At 49.3% G+C, this 18,708-nt stretch overlaps 1 protein-coding gene across 50 annotated transcripts in view; it reads right to left on the reverse strand.

Moving 5' to 3' along the window:
• Positions 1 to 18,708, reverse strand: part of PITPNM2 (phosphatidylinositol transfer protein membrane associated 2) — a 145,204-nt gene that overhangs the window by 30,333 nt on the left and 96,163 nt on the right. For all 50 annotated transcript variants that reach the window (XR_011420849.1, XR_011420848.1, XR_002809769.2 and 47 more), the window contains one exon: positions 8,740 to 8,912. Coding sequence is in view for 45 of the 50 variants with exons in the window: in XM_070220359.1 (XP_070076460.1) it covers positions 8,740 to 8,817 (78 nt within the window). In the remaining 5 variants the exon portion in view is untranslated. The remainder of the gene's footprint in view (positions 1 to 8,739; positions 8,913 to 18,708) is intronic.

Consider the following 18,708-nt stretch of genomic DNA (forward strand, 5'->3'; position numbering starts at 1 on the left):
CATAGACTGAGAGCAAATACTTATTTTATATATATATATGAGGACTTATATCTAGAATATATAAAGAATTTCTAGAATTCAGTAAGATGATAAAAAAGCCAATTTTTTAAATTAAAAAAAGGCAAAAGATTTGAACAGACAGTTAAAAGAAAGATATAGAAATGGCAAATAAACACATGAAACGATGTTTGATATCAACAGTTAGGGAAACAAAAATTAAAACCACAATGAAATATCACTACACATCACATAGGATGGCTAAACTTCAAAAGGTGGACAATAACAAATGTTAGCAAAGATACAGAACTCTCACACATTGCTGGTGGGAGTATAAAATAGTTGTATCTACTTGGGTAAAGTGCTTCCAGTTGCTTATAAAGTTAAACACATATCTACTCTATGAGCCAGCAATTATACTCCTAGATATTTACACAAATGAACTGAAAACATGCCCACACAAAGACTTCTAAGTAAAACATTCATAGCAGCTTTATTTATAATAGCCAGACATGGGAAACAACCAAAAGGTTCAACAACAGGTGAACGGATAAACAAATTGTGGCACAGTCACACAATGAAATGCATCTCAGCAATAACAAAGGAATGAAGTACGGACACACACGACATGGATGAATTTCAAACACATCCTCCTGGGTGAAAGATGCCTTGCACAGAAGGGTGTATGTCGTGCTCCTCTATTTATCTGAAGCTTTAGAACTGGCAAAACGAATTCCTGGTGACAAACGGAAACAGTGGTTGGGGTGGATGATGGGGGATTGATGGGAACGGGCAGAGGGAACTTTCTGGGGTCACGGAAATGTTCCATTGTCTTGACGGGTGTGGTTTACATGATTTTCTGTTTTGCGCATTTTGCTATATGTAAATCAGACTTAAATAAATAGATAGTACCTGCAAAAAAACCCCAAATGAACAAAACCCAGTGCTGCCTCCTGTACTCACTAAGACTTCAGAGAGCTCAGATGTGGGAAGTGGGAACAGGCCCCGGTGGCAGCGCCTGTGAGATATGACGCCTGGGTCACCTCTAAGTGTCTCTGCTATGACTGTCCTTCCCAGTGTCCAAAAGCTCAGGTTTCTGCTTATGCAGAAAGCTTGTGGTCGAAGTGCTCATGACTTTAAGCCCAGCACCTGTTTCCATGGTAACATGATGGCATTGCCAAGGCCATCTTCAGTTAGCTTCCTGAACAGCAGGTGTGCACGTGCACACACACACAGACAGGCACACAAGTACTCCCAATGGCACTGCCTCACCCCTGGGGCATGACCCACTCTGGGGTATAAAGATGTGCTATATCTCCATGGCCCAAAGTGACTAGTCTTCAGAAAAAAAGAAAAGACCCTGATTGCGGTCAAAGATGGGGTCAGAGTAGGGGTGCACCATCCCTCGCTCTTTAAAGGAGCTGCTGGAACATGGCTGCAATTCCGTGATGAAAACAGCGACCACTTCCTCCTGGATGCTTTCTCAGCTCCCACCTCTGACAGGAGCTCCATTTATGGGCGGTTGTGCTATGTGCTCTGCACGTTCTTTCTCCTTTAGTTACTGCCACTACCCCTGGGACAGGTGCAGCACTGCTGCTATTCCCAATCTGCAGATGGAAAGGTGGAGGATAAGAGAGGTGGAAGGACTTGTCCAAGGTTACTTGGTTACCAAATGGCCGAGCTGGGACCGGAACTGAGACCTGCTGGATTCTGGGGCTGCTCGCCCACAGCAGGAGCCCCTTCAGGAAAACACTGTGGCACAAGGTAGGGCTTGATAGATACATGTTGAACAAATCAGCGGATTCTAGTCCCAACTCTGTGACCAGCTCCCTCTCTTTCTGGAGAAGTCACTTCTCCCTCGTCTCAGTTTCTAAAACTATAAGTGGACATGGGGCTAGATATCTGCCCAAGCCCTGGTGTAGTGGGTTGAAGGGCCCCCCAAAATTCACATCCACCTAGAACCTCAGAATGTGACCTTATTTAGAAATAGGGTCTTTGCTGATGTAATTAGTTAAGGAGACATCATACTGGATTAGAGTGGGCCCTGGGTCCTTATAAGAAGAGAAAACAGAGAGACAGACATGCACAGAAGAGAAGGCCAGGTGAAGATGGAGGCAGTGATTGCAGCGATGCAGCCACATGCCAAGGATGCCAAGGAAGCCAGTCTCCACTAGAAGGTCGAAGAGGCAAGGCAGGATCCTCCCTAGAGCGCTCAGAGGGAGCACGGTCCTGCCGACACCTGGATTTCAGACTGCTGGCCTCCAGAACTGTGAAAGAAGATATTTCTGTGACTTTGTCACGGCAGCCCCAGAAAACTAATACATCTGGGGTGCCAGGCAGCTCGGCAAGAAGAGGATGAGCAGGTCAGAGGGGCCAGGGCTGTGCAGTCTCTGAGGGTGAGGTGGGGTGCCCAGCCAGCCAGGGAGCCAAGGGTGGAGAAGGGACAGGGAAGTCTGGAGAGGGAGCTAGGGTGGGGAGGGTCCCTCCCACCTGGCCTCAGTGAGCTGCATAGAAGTCCCATGCCCACTCAGGTGAGCGGGGCCTGAGTCAGCCTCAGATGCCCCACTCTGGGAGAGCAATGTGCCCATCCCAGAAGCTCCCTCTGGAGGTTCCAGGGGAGGATCCTTCCTGCCTCCTCCAGCTTCCACTGGCCCCAGGCATTCCTTGGTCTGTGGCTGTACCACTCCAATCTCTGCCTCCAGCATCACATGACCTTCCCTCTGTCTCTCTCTGTCCTCTCCTCTTCTTACTGGGACAATAGTCATTCAACTTGGGCCTCTAAATCCAGGATGATCTCATCCTAAGATTCTGAACTGATTACATCTGCAAAGACCCTATTTCCAAATAAGGTCACAATCTGAGGTTCTGGGTGGACACGAATTTTGGGGGGACACTAGTCAACCAGCTGGGCGAGCGCCCACCATCACCTCTGGTGAGTGAGCTTCAGCCTGCTTGTGGGAAAACAGAGACAGCACCCTCATGCTGTCCCAGACGTGCCTGACAGGTGAGCCCCTCGCTGCCTCCCACCCAGTGCCCCCCCATGAAGCCAAGCCCTTGGCCACAGAAGCCTTCTGGAACCAGCACATTCCCCAGTGTGTGGCTGACTCCTAAGGCTGACCACACCGACCCCGGCCTGGCCGTCCCCCAGGTGCAGATGTGTGCATGTGAGGCGAGCATGGGGGTAGAGCTGTGCTAGGGAAGGGCATAGGCTTTAGAGGCAGACGGGGCAGGGGCATCTCTACTCCAACCCTCAACAGCTGCAACATCAGAGAAGGTAAGAGCTGGGTGGATGAGGACATCTCCACACACCATGGAAGAGATGGCCAACCCTGCCTGCAGACAAAGCCTGGCTGCACTGGGCCAGCTATGTATCCTTGGGCAAGTTCCTTGACATCTCTGAGCCTCAACCTCTCATCTGTAAGATGGGTACAAATATCACCACCTCTACAGGTGCGGTGAGGATTAAAGCAGGTGATGTTATGTCAGCCTCTTGGCACCCAGGCCGCCATCATCGCTTGGGGGGCAATGGCTACAGTCACTCACAGGAGATGGATACAGTAGTCTGCTCAGGGTTGCAAGGGCCCCAGTTAGCAGTGGCAGAGCCACCGGGACCCAGACTGGCTCAGCCTGTCCTCCTCACACAGCACTTGAGTACGTCTGCGCAGTAGGGCTCAATATAGATTGGTCAAATGAATAAATGGATTCTGCTCCCAACTGTCGCTAGTTCCAAGTCTGGGCCTCTCCCTCAGCTTTGGAGTTGGCATCCCAAAGGGTGGACGCCTGGCTCCCTTCCAGTGATGGATCCAAATGGGGCGAGCCTCCCCGGCACAGACTGGCACTCAGTCATGCCACTTAGGAGAAAGCTCTTCCTGAATTGCGCTGACCTTCTCTGCCCACACCAGGAGCCACCCTCTCCCTGCCAACCATTCCTGTAAGCAGCGCTGTGGTGCCTCCCGTGGAGATGGTGGACGGGCAGCAGAGACACGCCCAGCTCCCCAGGGCCACACATGCCCAGGGCGAGGCCTGACTGGTGACTCAGCCTACTTTGCCCACACAGGCTGGGTAGGGAATCTTCCCTTCTCCCTCTCTTCCTCCCCCTCCCTGGGGCCTGGGGACTGCAGAGGAGGGGCCTGAGTCACCACGGGCCTGGTGCAGAGAAAGCTCAGACCCAATGACGCCAGGACCCTTCAGAAACAGGAGGCTCCTGGGGTGGGTGTGTGGAGGAGCAGCTCTGCCGCAGCCCTGGGGCAGATGAAGGGGAAGGGGAAGAGGAGGCAAAGACCAAGAAACCCCTGAAAGCAGCAGTTTTCAGAGCTGTCCAGGGTCCTGGCCAAGCCACCTCTGATGGCTCACTCCGGGGCAAGCATTTGCTGGGCCCCTCCTGGGTTAGAAGGCTCTCTCCTGACCAGGCCAGCTTTGTTTTTTTGGCGAGGCGCTTGGACATGTGAGCTATTCCCATCTTGTTCACAGCCTCGGGAGGAGGCAGCTAGTTCAGGAGGCAGGCCCTTTCTGAGCTGCCACCTCTGCTGGTAAGCAGGACTAGTGGGAAATTAACTAAGGTCTTGCTCTTCTCCCCCCTAAAAACGCAGCTGCTTCCTTAAAGGCCTATCCATCTCGTACAGCCCAGTTCAGAGCGATGCACTCCTGGAGCATTAGCCCAAAGCCCTGCGAACATCTGGCTCCCTGGCTGCCGGATCGCTGCTCCAGGCTCCATTCAGTGGGCTGTGTAGGCATCCATCTTCCCGAGGCACCCCTGGAGAGCAGCAACCATTTTTCATTCATCTCTGTACCTAGTCCTCAGCCCAGAGCAGGCACAGAAAAGTCTGGTGAATATAACTCAGTTTTTTAACAGCCTTATTGAGGTCTGACTGACATGCGACAAACCGTGTTTATGTGAAGGTACAGCTGGCGAGCTTTGACCTATGTTCACCTCTGTGAGACGTCACACAATGGAGATAATGCGCTTGTCATCACCCCCATGGTGGATGGAGCCCCCAGAAACCTGGGGCCAGAGGCAGGGAAGACAAATGCCACAGTGGGAGCAGAGAGGTTGGCCCCAAGGGGCAGGCAGATGCCGGTGGGGCTCGGAGGAGCCAGCATGCCCAGCAGCCCTGGGCCTGCAGGAGGCATTATGTACAAGCCCATGAGGTGTTTTGCATTAATTGGAGGCATAAGGATAGATGTTAAAAATAAAAAATCTCAAAAAGGGGGGTGAATAGGTGAAAGACCTGTACACTGAAAACTATAAAACACTGTTGAAAGAAATAGAAGATATAAAGAAATGGAAAGATATTCCATGCTCCTGGATTGGAAGAACTAACATAGTTAAGATGTCCATACTTCCTAAAGCAATCTACAGATTCAATGCAATCCTGACCAAAGCTCCAAATACAGCGTCCACAGAAATAGAACAAAGAATCCTAAACTTTATATGGAGAAACAAAAGACCCCAAATAGCCAAAGGCATCCTGAGAAAAAAGAACAAAGCTGGAGGTATCACGCTCCCTGACTTCAAAATATATTACAAAGCTATAATAATCCAAACAGCATGGTACTGGCACAAAAACAGACACACAGATCAAAGGAACAGAATCGAGAGCCCAGAAATAAACCCACCCATCTATGGACAGCCAATTTTCGACAAGGGAGCCAAGAACATACAATGGAGAAAGGAAAGTCTCTTCAACAAATGGTGTTGGGAAAACTGGAGAGCCACATGCAAAGGAATGAGAGTAGACCATTATCTTACACCATACACAAAAATTAACTCGAAATGGATTAAAGACTTGAATGTAAGACCTGAAACCATGAAGCTTCTAGGACAAAACACAGGCAGTATGCTCTTCAACATCAGTCTTAGCAGCACATTTTCAAGTACCATGTCTGACCGGGCAAGGGAAACAATAGAAAAAATAAACAAATGGGACTACATCAAACTAAAAAGCTTCTGCACAGCAAAGGAAATCATCAACAAAACGACAAGGCAACCTAACAATTGGGAGAAGATATTCTTCTCCCATACCAAACCATATATCTGAGAAGGGGTTAATATCCAAAATATATAAAGAACTCATACATCTCAACAACCAAAAAACTAACAACCCAAATACAAAATGGGCCAAAGATCTGAACAGACATTTCTCCAAAGAAGATATACAGATGGCCAACAGGCACATGAAAAGACGTTCAACATCAACATCCCTAATTATCAGGGAAATGCAAATCAAAACTACAATGAGATAGCACTTCATACCCGTCAGAATGGCTATAATTAACAAGACAGGAAACAACAAGTTTTGGAGAGGATGTGGAGAGAAGGGAATCCTTGTACACTGCTGGTGGGAGTGCAAACTGGTGCAGCCATTGTGGAAAACACTATGGAGACTACTCAAAAATTAAGACTAGAACTACCATACTATTGAGCTACCCGACTACTGGGTACTTATCCAAAGAACATGAAAACACGAATGCGTAAAGATATATGCACCCCTATGTTCAATGCAGCATTATACACAATAGCCAAGACTTGGAAGCAACCTAGGTGTCCATCAAGGGACGAATAGATAAGGAAGATGTGGTATATTTACACAATGGAATACTACTCAGCCATAAGAAACGATGACATCTGGCCATTTGTGACAACATCGATGGATCTTGAGGGTATTATGGTAAGTGAAGTAAGTCAGAGGGAGAAAGTCAAATACCATATGATCTCACTCATAAATAGAAGATAACAGCAACAACAAACAAATACATAGAGACAGAGATTGGATTGGTGGTTACCAGAGAAGGGGGGAAGGGAGGAGGGTGAAAGGGGTGATTAGGCACCTGTGTGAGGTGATGGATTGAAATTAGTCTTTGGGTGGTGAACATGATGTAATCTACACAGAAATCGAAATATAATGACACACACCTGAAATTTATATAGTACTATAAAACCAATGTTACCACAGTAAAAAAAAAAAAAAAAAAAGGTGTGAAGATGGCAGGTGTTTTTGAGGAGCCCAGAGTCAGAGGAGATTAAATGTTCAAAAAAGCTATGAATATCCTAAAGCTGAAAGTCAGTCCCCCAGGATCTCAACACCACCCAGCCTAGCAGGCGAGGCGAAGCTGAGAGGCAGCCTGCTACGGTCTGGGCTCCCTGGCTTGGGTGGGAATTAAGAAGCTGCAGGACAAACAGCAGCTTTGGCAGATCAGCCTGGTCCCTGAGCAGGCTGAGCAATTTCCAGAGTGCTCAGACTGGGGGGCTGATGCAAGTCTCTCCTCTCTCCCTGCTCTCTAGGAATAATTAAGGGATAAGTGGTTCAAGAGGGAATTGAGTGCTGCTTCTGAAGCAGCTTGGAGCCAACAGCCCCCCAGAGAGGCTGCGTTTGCCTCTGTTATCTTCTCAGTCAAGCTTCCCATGCTGGGGCCTGGTTAAACTCTAGTAAGCTTCATCGAGCTCCACCCAGAAGAGAGCTGGGGGCCCGGGCTCTGTGGGGAGCTCATACCTAACTTCCCGGACCCAGGTTGAAGGGCGCACCAAGCAAACCCAGGGATGCAGGTGGAGGCCCTGCTGGCTGGGCTCTCCCTGCCCTGAGGGCTGCGTGTGACGCTGCTGTCGTCAGGGGGCTGCACGGCCAGAGGCTGGACTGAGGCATCCATATGCCCAGAGGAGCCAGAACCAGGCCAAGAGCAGGTTCCTAATCAGCCCCTCAACTGAGAGGAAAGCTGCGGGCCGGGCACAGGGCTGGGGCACCAAGGATGAGCCAGAGGCTGGCAGGGAAGCTGGGAGGGGGACTTCCACAGAGCAGGACCCCAGTGAGTGGGGGCTGTGGTCATGTCTGGGCCACAAACAGCCAGATCCTAGGGCTCCTGATCCCGTGTTCCAGGTTCGTCAGGCACTGAGTAGGGAGGCTTGTCACAGGAATCTGTCATCCTCAAACTCATTCGTGACTCTGTAAATCAGCCCCAAAGCTGACGCTGCCGTTTCCCAGGCAGCCTAGGGTAGTGAGGAAAGTGTGGACCTGAGAGTCGGGAGAGACGCGATGCTCTTGGGCAAGTCATTTAACTTCTCTGGGCCTCGCACCTTCCCGTCTGTCAAGTGGGGTGTTATGGACAGGATGTTTGCTTCCCTCCAAATTCACACATTGAAGCCCTAACCCGCTATGTGATGGTGTTGGAGGTGGGGCCTTTGGGAGGTGATCACATCATGAGAGTGGGGCTTCAGGACAGGATCAGTGCTTTTTTAGGAAAAGACGCCACTGAGCTCCTGCACCCCTTCCACCATGTTGTAGACACAGTGAGAAGGTGGCCGTGTGCAAGCCAGAAAGAGGGTCCTCATGGGGGAGCTAAATCAGCCAGCCCCTTGATCTCGGACTTCCAGGCTCCAGAACTGTGATAAGCAAAGGTCTTTTGGTTACACCGCCAAGTCTGTGGTATTCTGTTAAGGTGGCCCGAGCTGACTGAACAGGAGGACCATTTCTGGACCAGTGCGATGACAGGTGTTAAATGCAAGGAGCGTTAGTATCATCAGTGCTGGCGAGACAATCCAGCTGCTAACACCCACAGCGTGCCACTGTGTGCCTGGCATCGTGCTTGGAAGCCAGGACTCCATGCAACTCAGATGTTTACCAGGAGCCCACCTGGAGACACGGTGCTGTGTCTATCACGTGGGTGTTGTCTCTCACAGTGTGTGTCTCAACACGTGGGTGTTGAGAGCTGCTGTGCGCCCAGTGCCGCCACCCCGGCCCCATGACCCACCTGTATCATGTACAGCTGGGCGATGCGGTACTCCTCCACAGTCATTGGCAGAGGAATCCGGTATTCCTTTATGATCATCTTGGAGTCCAAGCCTTCCCGTCGATGGGGAACTGCGCGTTGGGACTTCTAGGCCAGGGTCCTTAAATAACCATGACAAAATTCACCAAGGACCCCTGAAAGGGAAAGAAGGGACAGAAGAGTCACTTTCTGTAGAGGCTGGTGGCCATAACAGCACAGCTCAGGCCTGGTCTAGACCCGAGGCTACAGTTCTGTCTCGACTTCACCATGAGCCCACCGTGTGACCTTGTGCAAGTTCTCTCACCTCCCTAGCCTCCATTCTCCTTGTTTGCTAAACAATCTTGTAGAAGATGTGTATGCTCTGACCAACCACGGGAAAATAAAGGGTTGCCATCCTACAGGTGGGGGCCGGGCAGTGGGAGGGTGCCGCATCCCGAAGAGCAGAGAGCACCACACTCCTGTTTTACGTGCAGTTCTAACAAGCTGCAGCTTCAGTCCCCAGGCCTCTGGAGGAGCCGGAGCCAGGCGCTGGGACGGCAGCAACTGACGATGGCTGGCTGTTGGAAAGACGGCAGAATGAACAAAACTATGCGAAAAACGGATGCGAGAAATTAAAAAACCAGTGGTCTGGGACCCTTCAGTGTCGGGGCCATCAGCTCTGTTTGTGTCACCAGACACAGATGGCATTGCTGCTTCCTGGCAGAAGGTCCTGAGTTACCCAAAAGGGGTGATCTTAAGCGTGGTTTCACTTCAGTCCAACACAACTATTTATTTATTTATTTAGTTAGCTATTTTTTTGAGGCAGATTAGCCCTGAGCTAACATCTGCTGCCAATCTTCTTCTTTTTTGCTGAGACAGACTGGCCCTGAGCTAACATCTGTGCCCATCTTCCTCTACTTTATATGTGGGACGCCTACCACAGTGTGGCTTGCCAAGTGGTGCCATGTCTGCACCCGGAATCCGAACCGGTGAACCCCGGGCCACCGAAGCGGAATGTGCAAACTTAACCGTTGCGTCACCAGGCTGGCCCCCAATGCAACTATTTATTGACACCTATTCTATCGCTAACCTTGGGCTAGGTCTTGGAGGTAGAAGAGATAAATACGATAAATGGGTGGCTAGTATAGCATGTGAATTATATCTCAATAAAGCTATTTAAAAAAATAAGCAAAGCACTCATAGTAGGTTCTATTTAAGATGACAATATATTTGATGAAGACTTGCACCTAAAACAATCAAATTTTTAAAAAACCTTAATGCTTGAAGGAAGCATTCTCTCAGTTATCTGGAAAATGAAGTCACCCATCATAATTCATGCCCTAGATGGTGGGGGCTTTGCTGTCAATGCATCTGGTTACCCTTAGATTACATGCTATTAACTGGAAGCTGAGTGAACGTTTCCAATATAGATAGTGGCAGAATCAGGATAGCATTTTGGAAGGACCACACCAGGGACAGCAGTCGGTGAAGATTCACAGTGACTGGTGGCAGGGCACCAGCTGAGTGATAAGAGCGACGGCCTGACCAGGCAGGCAGCTTCCCTGGGGCACCATCTGAATGAGGCCTGAGCATCTCCAGGCACTAACGCATTACTGGATCTCTAATGAGACTGGGCAAAGTGTATATACCAGAACTCTCAGGACAATCAGTACACAGGGCTGAAAGAAATTCTTTAATAAACCACGGAGGGAGAGAGACAGAGGGTTGGGGGTATTATATAAATGGGCCAGAGATGGTCCCTGTGTTATCAGCCTAAAATGACCCCCATGTTATTTACTTCTTTATAGCAGGAAGAACTGTTAGCTCAAAGCCCCAGCACCACACTCAAATCCTCACACATCCAATTGCTTTAAATACAGTCCAGATAAACATCTTTTTAGCCAGTCAGAGAGTATCTCCTTTATATACCCAACATCTGCTAGCCACAGATAACATTAACCCCGGGGCCATAAAGACTCAAAATGAGGGAGGTCTGCGACCCAGAGGCCCCCCATCATGTTTCTGAACGACGTCACCTAGATAGGTGAGCCCCTAGTCCCACGCCCCTGTCCCCTCTGGGTGGTGGGCCCACATCGCTGCATCTGGAAGGCCTCTTGCTAGGAGGGACTCTCCCACTGGAGCAACCTGTCTGAGCACCACCTAGTAAAGCTCGTCATTACTGCCCCTCCTGGTCCTGGCTCTTCCCCATCAACCCCGAACCCAGGAGATTACCACAGAGGGGAGGGGTTGAACTCTCCAAGGCGATGCTCAAGTGCAAACAGATCACTGCTAACCTTCCTCCAAGGTAGGTGGGTCCAGCCCACAGCTGAGAGGTCATGCGGATTCAGGGCCCGAGCTGAAATTGTCCAGGAGGAGGAGAAAGCAAAGGTGTAGGCTGCCCCTACTTGGCTCTGAGACCTGCCTGCCCCAAGGCCCACAGGTCTATGCTCAAGTCTGGCTGGAAGCTGAGGCCACAGGAGAGAGGAGTGATGGCCCTTGAGCCCCCACAGCATCACCTCCTTCCAGGAGAGGGTAGGAAACAAGAGCCTGTGCTCAGCCGAGGCAGCAAGGCATCCAAGCTGACACCTGGATGGACTTCCAACTGGCCAGAGGGTAGGGGAGGCGCTCGATTTGGGAACCTCTGGACTCAAAGGAGAGAGAACCACATGCTTGGGAGAAGCTGGATGAAATGAGGACTGGAGACAGGGAAGGGAAAACCAAGATTCAATGAAGGTCGTGTTTCTGAAGCTTTTCCACATCGTTTTGTGTGCTCCTTCTGCTGGGGGGAACAAATTCAATGACCCAGAGACCCCTTGGGCAAGTCTCATTTCCTCATCTAAGTAACAGAGGTTAGCCACAATCTCTAAACGTTCTTGAGAAACTCTAGAAGTCTGAGCAATCTGCCCTTTTGGGGTCTCAACAGCTCATGGTAAATGACCTGCCCGCTCTCCCCAAACACAAGCCCAACCAAGTCCATCCAGGGGCTTCTTCCAGCCCACCAGGCGCTGTTGCCAGGCACTCAGGGGAGGGGGCAGGATGGGGCTGGGCTACATACATTCCTCAGAAGCCCCATCTCCTCCTGACAACCCCCAGCTTCCCCCCATTTTAAAGCCAGGGATGAGCTCCCAAAGCAGGAGCTAGCACCCAGACGCTGGCTTGATCCTGGGATTTCGGAGCTCTGTGAACACGTCTGGAACAGGTACACAGTGACCATCACCTCCGCCTTAGGTCTCGGCTTTCTCCTCCCAAAGACCAGCTGCCCGGTGAGCTGTCATCACGCAGGCGGTGTCCACATCTCCATGTGCAGGCAGAGGGCACAGAGACAGAGGGGGGACACAACCCCAGAGGTTCCAGAGGCCCTTCGGCAGCTCCAGCACCAGGAGAGCTGGGCTGGCAGGCAAGGCTCAGAGCCGACCAAGGTCTGGAGACTGCCAGACGGCGTGAATGCTTCGGCTGAAGTTGCATCTGCGGCTGAGTTAGAGGAAGGCGGCTGCGCTTCTGCCCATGAGGAGCTAGAGAGGTACAGAGGTAGGTACACAACTAGGACAGAACTTCCTTCCACAACTAGAAGAACAAAATAAAGCGTTCTGTATAGTTACCGGTAAGTGCACAGGTGGCTAATTAAATAGGAGAGAGGAATCAGGGCTCTAAGAGCGACACAAACGGGAGAGGAGGTCACAGGTGCAGCCTCTCTTCGGGATGCGAGTTGAAAGCCTGACAAGGCCTTTACTAGCCATGTGACCCCCTCAGGACAAGTTTCTGTGCCTGCTGAGCCTCAGTCTCTCCATGTATAAAATGGGGATACCACCACCTGCTGTCCAGAGTTACCATGAGTATCACAGAGATGACAAAAGTGCACCTGCCAGGAGTGGTGTCCATCACTCAGGCCAGAGGGGACTGGAGAAATGCTTCATGGAAGGTGGAACTTTCAAATGACGTGAGCAGGCTGTTTCAGGATTAGTGAGATCCTGCTCACTAATTAGAAGGACATGCTCCAGGAGAATGAATAGCATGAGCAAAGGCCCTGAGGCAGGAATGTCCAGAGCCATTGGAGTGACCTCCCACTGGTATGCCCCCAGCATCACGATGCTATGCCCTGAGGGGCTGGGGCTGGGGTGGAAACACTGAGGTCACCCTGCAGCCACTGGCCACAGGGCAAGACATGCTCAAGGCTGAGATGAGGCCATTCCCTGCAGCCCAGCGTGACAGCCCACCCACATGCCCATGGAGTTCGGTGTTAGGGGTGGGACAGGAGCAGGCTGACAAGAGATGGTCACTTGCTTCCAGGAGGGTTTTGTCTCTCGGGGGAGAAAAGACGCACTCCCCAGACAAGGCGTGACTATAAAGCATAAGTTTCACAACCAGCACTTCCACACAGAAGCAAATGTCATCATCTAAGCAGCCCCCATGGAAGGCATGCGGCCACCCCCGCCGCCAGGGCACCCCTCTGGGAAGCCTTCAGAGCTCTGCTCCCCTCAGGCCAGTCCTGCAGAACTTGGGGACGGACAAGGGTGATCGCTGAGCGCTGGCCACTTTGGGTGCTGTCCTTCAAGGCCGACAGCCTCTCGTCTGTCAAGTACTAGCATTTTATTTAGTTAAGAAAGAAAGTCAGGCCTGTTTCTTTCTAGTGACCCCTACAGTAGTCGGTTCAGAAATCTGCCCTGACTTCCTGTTGAAGATAGTGGAGTCGGAGCATTTCCATTCTACCTTCCTCCCTCCAAAACAACTTGAAACTACTAAAGGGGGAGAATTCACCACCGCTGATGATATGAGGGAGTGGCTATATCTTCAAACCTTCATCCATGAGGGACACTAGCCAGAGGCCACGAAGTCTGAGCTGGGAGGAGGGAGCCCGTTGAGAGCTAACATGAGCCACCTTGGACCCCAAATAAGTATCACCTCCTGGAAGGTGAGGCAGGCCACAGTCTTCCCACTAGCATGGTGAGATCTCGGGCGGTGGATGCCCCCAGGAGAGGACAGGCATCTTTCTGGTTTTCCCCCCCCACTTTTTATTGAAGTATTACAAACATACAAAAAAGTGCACATATCATAAGTCTAGATATATTTTCACAAACTGACCACACCCATTGGACCAGCATCCAGATCCAGAAACAGAAAATTAACAACTCCAGAAGCCCCCCTTGTGCCCCCTTCTAGTCACAAGTCCCCAGCCATGGACAAGCGCTGCCCTGCCTTTTGCCTCTTCTGTACTTGAAGCCCATGAACTGCCAATATCCACTATCCGTGAGCTACAGAATGAGCCTCTCACGTGGAATCACAGGGCACATGCTCTTGCGATCCTGGCTCCTCTTGACCAACATCATGCTCACAGTTGTTGATCTGTCCAGGGTGCGGCACATAGTTGAGGACTGCTCATTCTCATCGCTGTCTAGTATTTCACTGGGTGAATGTACCATGATCGACTTAGCCTTTCCACTGTTGATGGGCATTTGGGTAATTTCCAGTTTGGGGCTGTGAACAACTGAGTACATGCAGAGATGTCATTTTACATTGTGGAATGGAAGAAGAGTGAGAGCTGATGGGAAACTCACGCCAACATGCCATTTCTATGACAGAACCTAGTTTTCCAGGGAAGGGAGATGCCAGGAGTGAAGTGGGGCTCGGGAAGGAGAAGGGGCAGTGAGGCCCTGGTGCTAATACAGAGAGTCAAAGAGCTCAAGAGCTTTGCTGTGAGCCACGATGACCGCAGGAACCCTGAAACCCGAGGGAGATGGAATCCCTGGGCGCAGGATACGTAACAGCTCTCGGAAGAGAATCTTCCAGACAATAAATCAGCCCAAAAGGCAGCTTCAGACTGCACCAGATCACTCCCCACATTTTTCACACACTGCTATTGAGAAAGCAGGTAAAGAAGAATAATTAGAAAGGAACCCACGTGGGTCCTACACATTAAGAGTGGGGGGCAAATGAAGAAGAGAGATCACAAGAGGAATCATCTGGAGAAACAGAGGAAGACTTTAGAAAAGGAGTTCTCCACAGACTCAGAGGAGCTACAGATGTAATCTCTTAAAAACTGGTGGGGGCAGAGAGGTGGAAGAAAGGAGACACAGACGTTAAAAAAGAATTATTTGACAACAAAAAGAGATAAAAGCTGAGAGGTGAGTTAGCAGAGCTCAGGGGAAAAATGAGAAAGAAAAATAAATACATCATAGATCTTTTTTAAAAGCCATATTATAAGCAATGAAAAAATAGACAAAGCACAGTGTGAACAACTAGACATGGTGGGCGGCCTTGAGGAAACCACACAAGATTAAACGGAAAAGACTAATAAGACAGAATGATAGATACAGAAGGCAAAACGAAATCCAACCTATACATAATTGCTGTGATTCTTGAAAACAGAATAATAGAACAGGGGGAAAGAATATTCAAACATATACAGTCATGTGTTGCTTAATGACAGGGATACATTCTGAGAAATGGGTCATTAGGCAAATTCATCGTTGTGTGAACATCATAGATTTACTTACACAAACCTAGATGGTATAGCCTACTACAACCTAGGCCATACAGTACTAATCTTATGGGACTGACATTGTATATGCAGTCCATCATTGACCTAAAGGTTGCTATGGGGTGCATGATTGTAATAGAAAAATCCTCTGAAATAAAGAAGACTTGACCCTGCAGATTAACTGTCATTCTGTGGCCCAGGAAAACTTGATGATGTAATGAACACTGAGACATCCTAAAAAAGTTACAGAGCTTAAAGGACAAAAAAAGAATCACATAACTAAGGGGCACAGGGCAAAGGGTTGAGGAGAATCAGGATCCCCCACAGCAACACAATTTCAGAAAGTGGAGCAATGTCTACAGAGTTCTAAGAGAAAGAAATTATGAACCAGGATTTTATACCTAGCAAAACTATCCTTTGAGTGTAAAGTTAATAGACCTTCTGAAACATGAATTTAAGGGTTTAGACATTCATAATGTCTTTAAAAAAATTACCTGATGCTGAAATCCAACCAACCAAAAGATAAATCAAAATAAGTTCATCAACGGAGAAATCCTGGTGAATACTGAATTAATATTTTTGAAATTGGGGCAATTATGGTTATTGAATAGAATACAGAAAACCTTGACAACGTACACAAATAACGTAACTAACAAAAATTGTGAGTGGAAGAACAGAGGTGGATGATAATTTCTTTGGTTCATTATGTAGGTTAAAAAATTAATGAGGAATGAATAGTAAGAGCACAGGAATTTTCAGGGCAGTGAAACTATTCTGTATGATACTACAATGGTGGATACATGTCATTACAGGTTTATCAAAGCCCATAGAGTGTACAAGACCAAGAGTGAACCCTAATGCACACTACAGACCTTGGGTGATAAGGATGTGTCCATGGAGGTTCGTCAGTTGTAACTAAAGTACCATCTGGGGGGGATGTTGATAATGGGGGAGGCTGTGCATGTGTGGGGGCAGGGAGTACATGGAAAATCTCTGTACCATTCTCTTGATCTTACTGTGAACTTAAAACTGCTCTAAAAAATAAAGCTTATTAATTAAAAAAATTAATCACTCCAAACTTTTAAAAGTTTTTCTCTTGGAAAGCAGATTAGAGGTTATGAGGGGCTAGAGAGACAGGGGAATGGGGAGTCACTGTTTAGTGGGTACAGAGTTTCTATTCGGAAGATGAAAATATTTTGGAAATTGTAGTGCTGACAGGTGCACAACATTGTAAAGGAACTAATGCCATGGAATTGTACACTTAAAAATGGTTAAAATGGCAAATTTTATATCATATATATTTACCACAACTTTAAAAAATTAATGTAACATACCAAAACCCATTGAATTGTACACTTTAAATGAGTGAATTGTATGGTATAGGAATTACATCTCCATAAAGCTGTTAAAAAAGTTTTTCTTTTCCCCCCTTAACTTTAAGAACTATTGTCACTTAAGTTAAAGAAATGTTTTTTTGAAATTTAGCAATTCCCTTCTGTTTCATTTTAAATACATGCAAATAGGTGACATCTTCGGTTAAATTCAAGTAAAATTAAATTTGATATTTTAAAAATGCATGTAAAGTATGATTCATTTTTTTAAAAAGTTATTACTACTCTGATTGTACCTGTCTGTTTGTATAAAGAGTCTGCAATAACGTTCACTGGATGCTGCTGGTGAGGGTTATCTCAGATTGATGGAATTTGGGGCAACTTTTACTTGCCCTTTTCTATGTTACTCAACTTTTCACAAGGCAGCAGCAGCAGAGTTTGAACAGTATGTGTATAACCAGCTAGAGAAGGACCAGCAGTGTAGTTGTTAAAATTACAGGCTTTGAGTCAGCCAGACCTTCCAATACCTCCCAGCTGTGACCGTGGGCAAATAGCTTAATCTCTTTGATCTTCCATTTTATCTTCTACAAAATAGGGGTGAGAACAGCACCGACAACGTTGGGCTGTCTTGTGGATTAAATGAGATAATTCACATAAAATGCTTAGTCCAGTTCCATCCAGCACTCAGCTAGCAATTAGGAGGTGCCACTGCACTGCGCGGGGTCTGGAAGGCAGGTGCCTGGGGAATGGGGCCTGTGGGCTTCCTGGCTGGGCTGCCTACCCCAGGTGCAGACACGAAACCCACTGCCATGGGGGAAAGAAAGACAGCCCAGTGCCCAGAGCACGGTGTCCAAAGGACAAATGGCCCCTTGGCAGGTCCTGGCTGGCTCTGCAGCCAGAATGTGGACCTGTGGGGGCATGACAGGGTCCCCCTTGCTTTATTCTGGATGAGCCCGAGGCAAGGGGGACAGCAGACTCCAGTCCCACAATGAGAGAAGGCAGTATGACTTGTGCTTCTGCCTGTCCCCTGAGCCCCCCTCCCCCAGCAGCTGAACCCTCAGACAATCTCATTACACCCACACTGGCTGCCTGGTCAGACACACATTTCATCTCTGGTCCCGCTGGAGTCATGATGGGTTAGACAGAATTATATTTTACTGCTTTCCACAGGGCAGCTTTCAGGGCCTGGCACAGCGAGAGGGAAGAAAGAAAAACACAAGTCTCGAGAGGCCCTTCAGCGAGGGAAGCCAGGCTAGGAGCCTGGGCAACCACCGCGCATGAAACCCACCCACATGCACATCCACCCAGGCCCCCACCCGGGAGGACAGGACGGACCCTGCAGTGGGCCTCAAACATGGCACTTGGCCCCTGGTCTCTAGAAAAGCCATGGGTTTTCAGAACCCCTGTATTCACGACCCTACAAAGGACCCCCAGTCCCCATGTCACAGTGCCTTTGAGGAAAAAGCAGGGCCAGACGATGTCAGAGTGGGGGCCACTTGGCATGGACATCAGGGAGGCCACCGCGGCGGGGGGTGGGGGGATGAGACCTGCCTTGGATAAGGTGCAGACCAAGGCTCTGGCCACAGCAGATGGCGAAGGGATGTCACCCTACTCTGCTTCAGGCAGCCTGTCCCTCCAGAACCCACATGGGGAAGACAGAAGAGGGCTTGAGGGTGACAGTGAACACCTGAGTCCACCGAGAAATCGAGGGTAGGGTGCCTGTTGGGGCCTCCGCGGCTGGGGGCCTAGAGATCTCAGGGACCTTCTAGGAGTAGAAAGCCGTTGCCAAGCGACAGAAACAGCTTCGGCTCCAAGGGCAGAGGGGCCAGGCTCGACAGCCTGTGGTGAAGACTGGTGGGTTATTAGGGTTTGGCTCAGAAGGGTGGGCGGACAGAGCAGGTAGGAATGCAAGACAACTCCTCTAGCAGAGGCCCTGGCGAGACACCCTGACCGGGAGGGGAAGCAAGAGAATTGAGTTTACAGAACCTAATCTGTTTTTCCACGATTAGCTGGGGGTTGACGTCACAGATGGAATTTAGGAGTGAGGCTGTGCAGAGACTACAGAGGATGGAATCTGTCCAGCGGCAATTCAGCTGCATTCTGGCCATTAGGTCTGGAAGCTACTCCAAGCCAGGCCAGCAGAGCCGGCTTAGACGTTTGCAACAG

This window comes from Equus caballus, chromosome 8 (assembly GCF_041296265.1).
Source record: "Equus caballus isolate H_3958 breed thoroughbred chromosome 8, TB-T2T, whole genome shotgun sequence".
In the NCBI taxonomy this organism is placed as follows: Eukaryota; Metazoa; Chordata; class Mammalia; order Perissodactyla; family Equidae; genus Equus; species Equus caballus.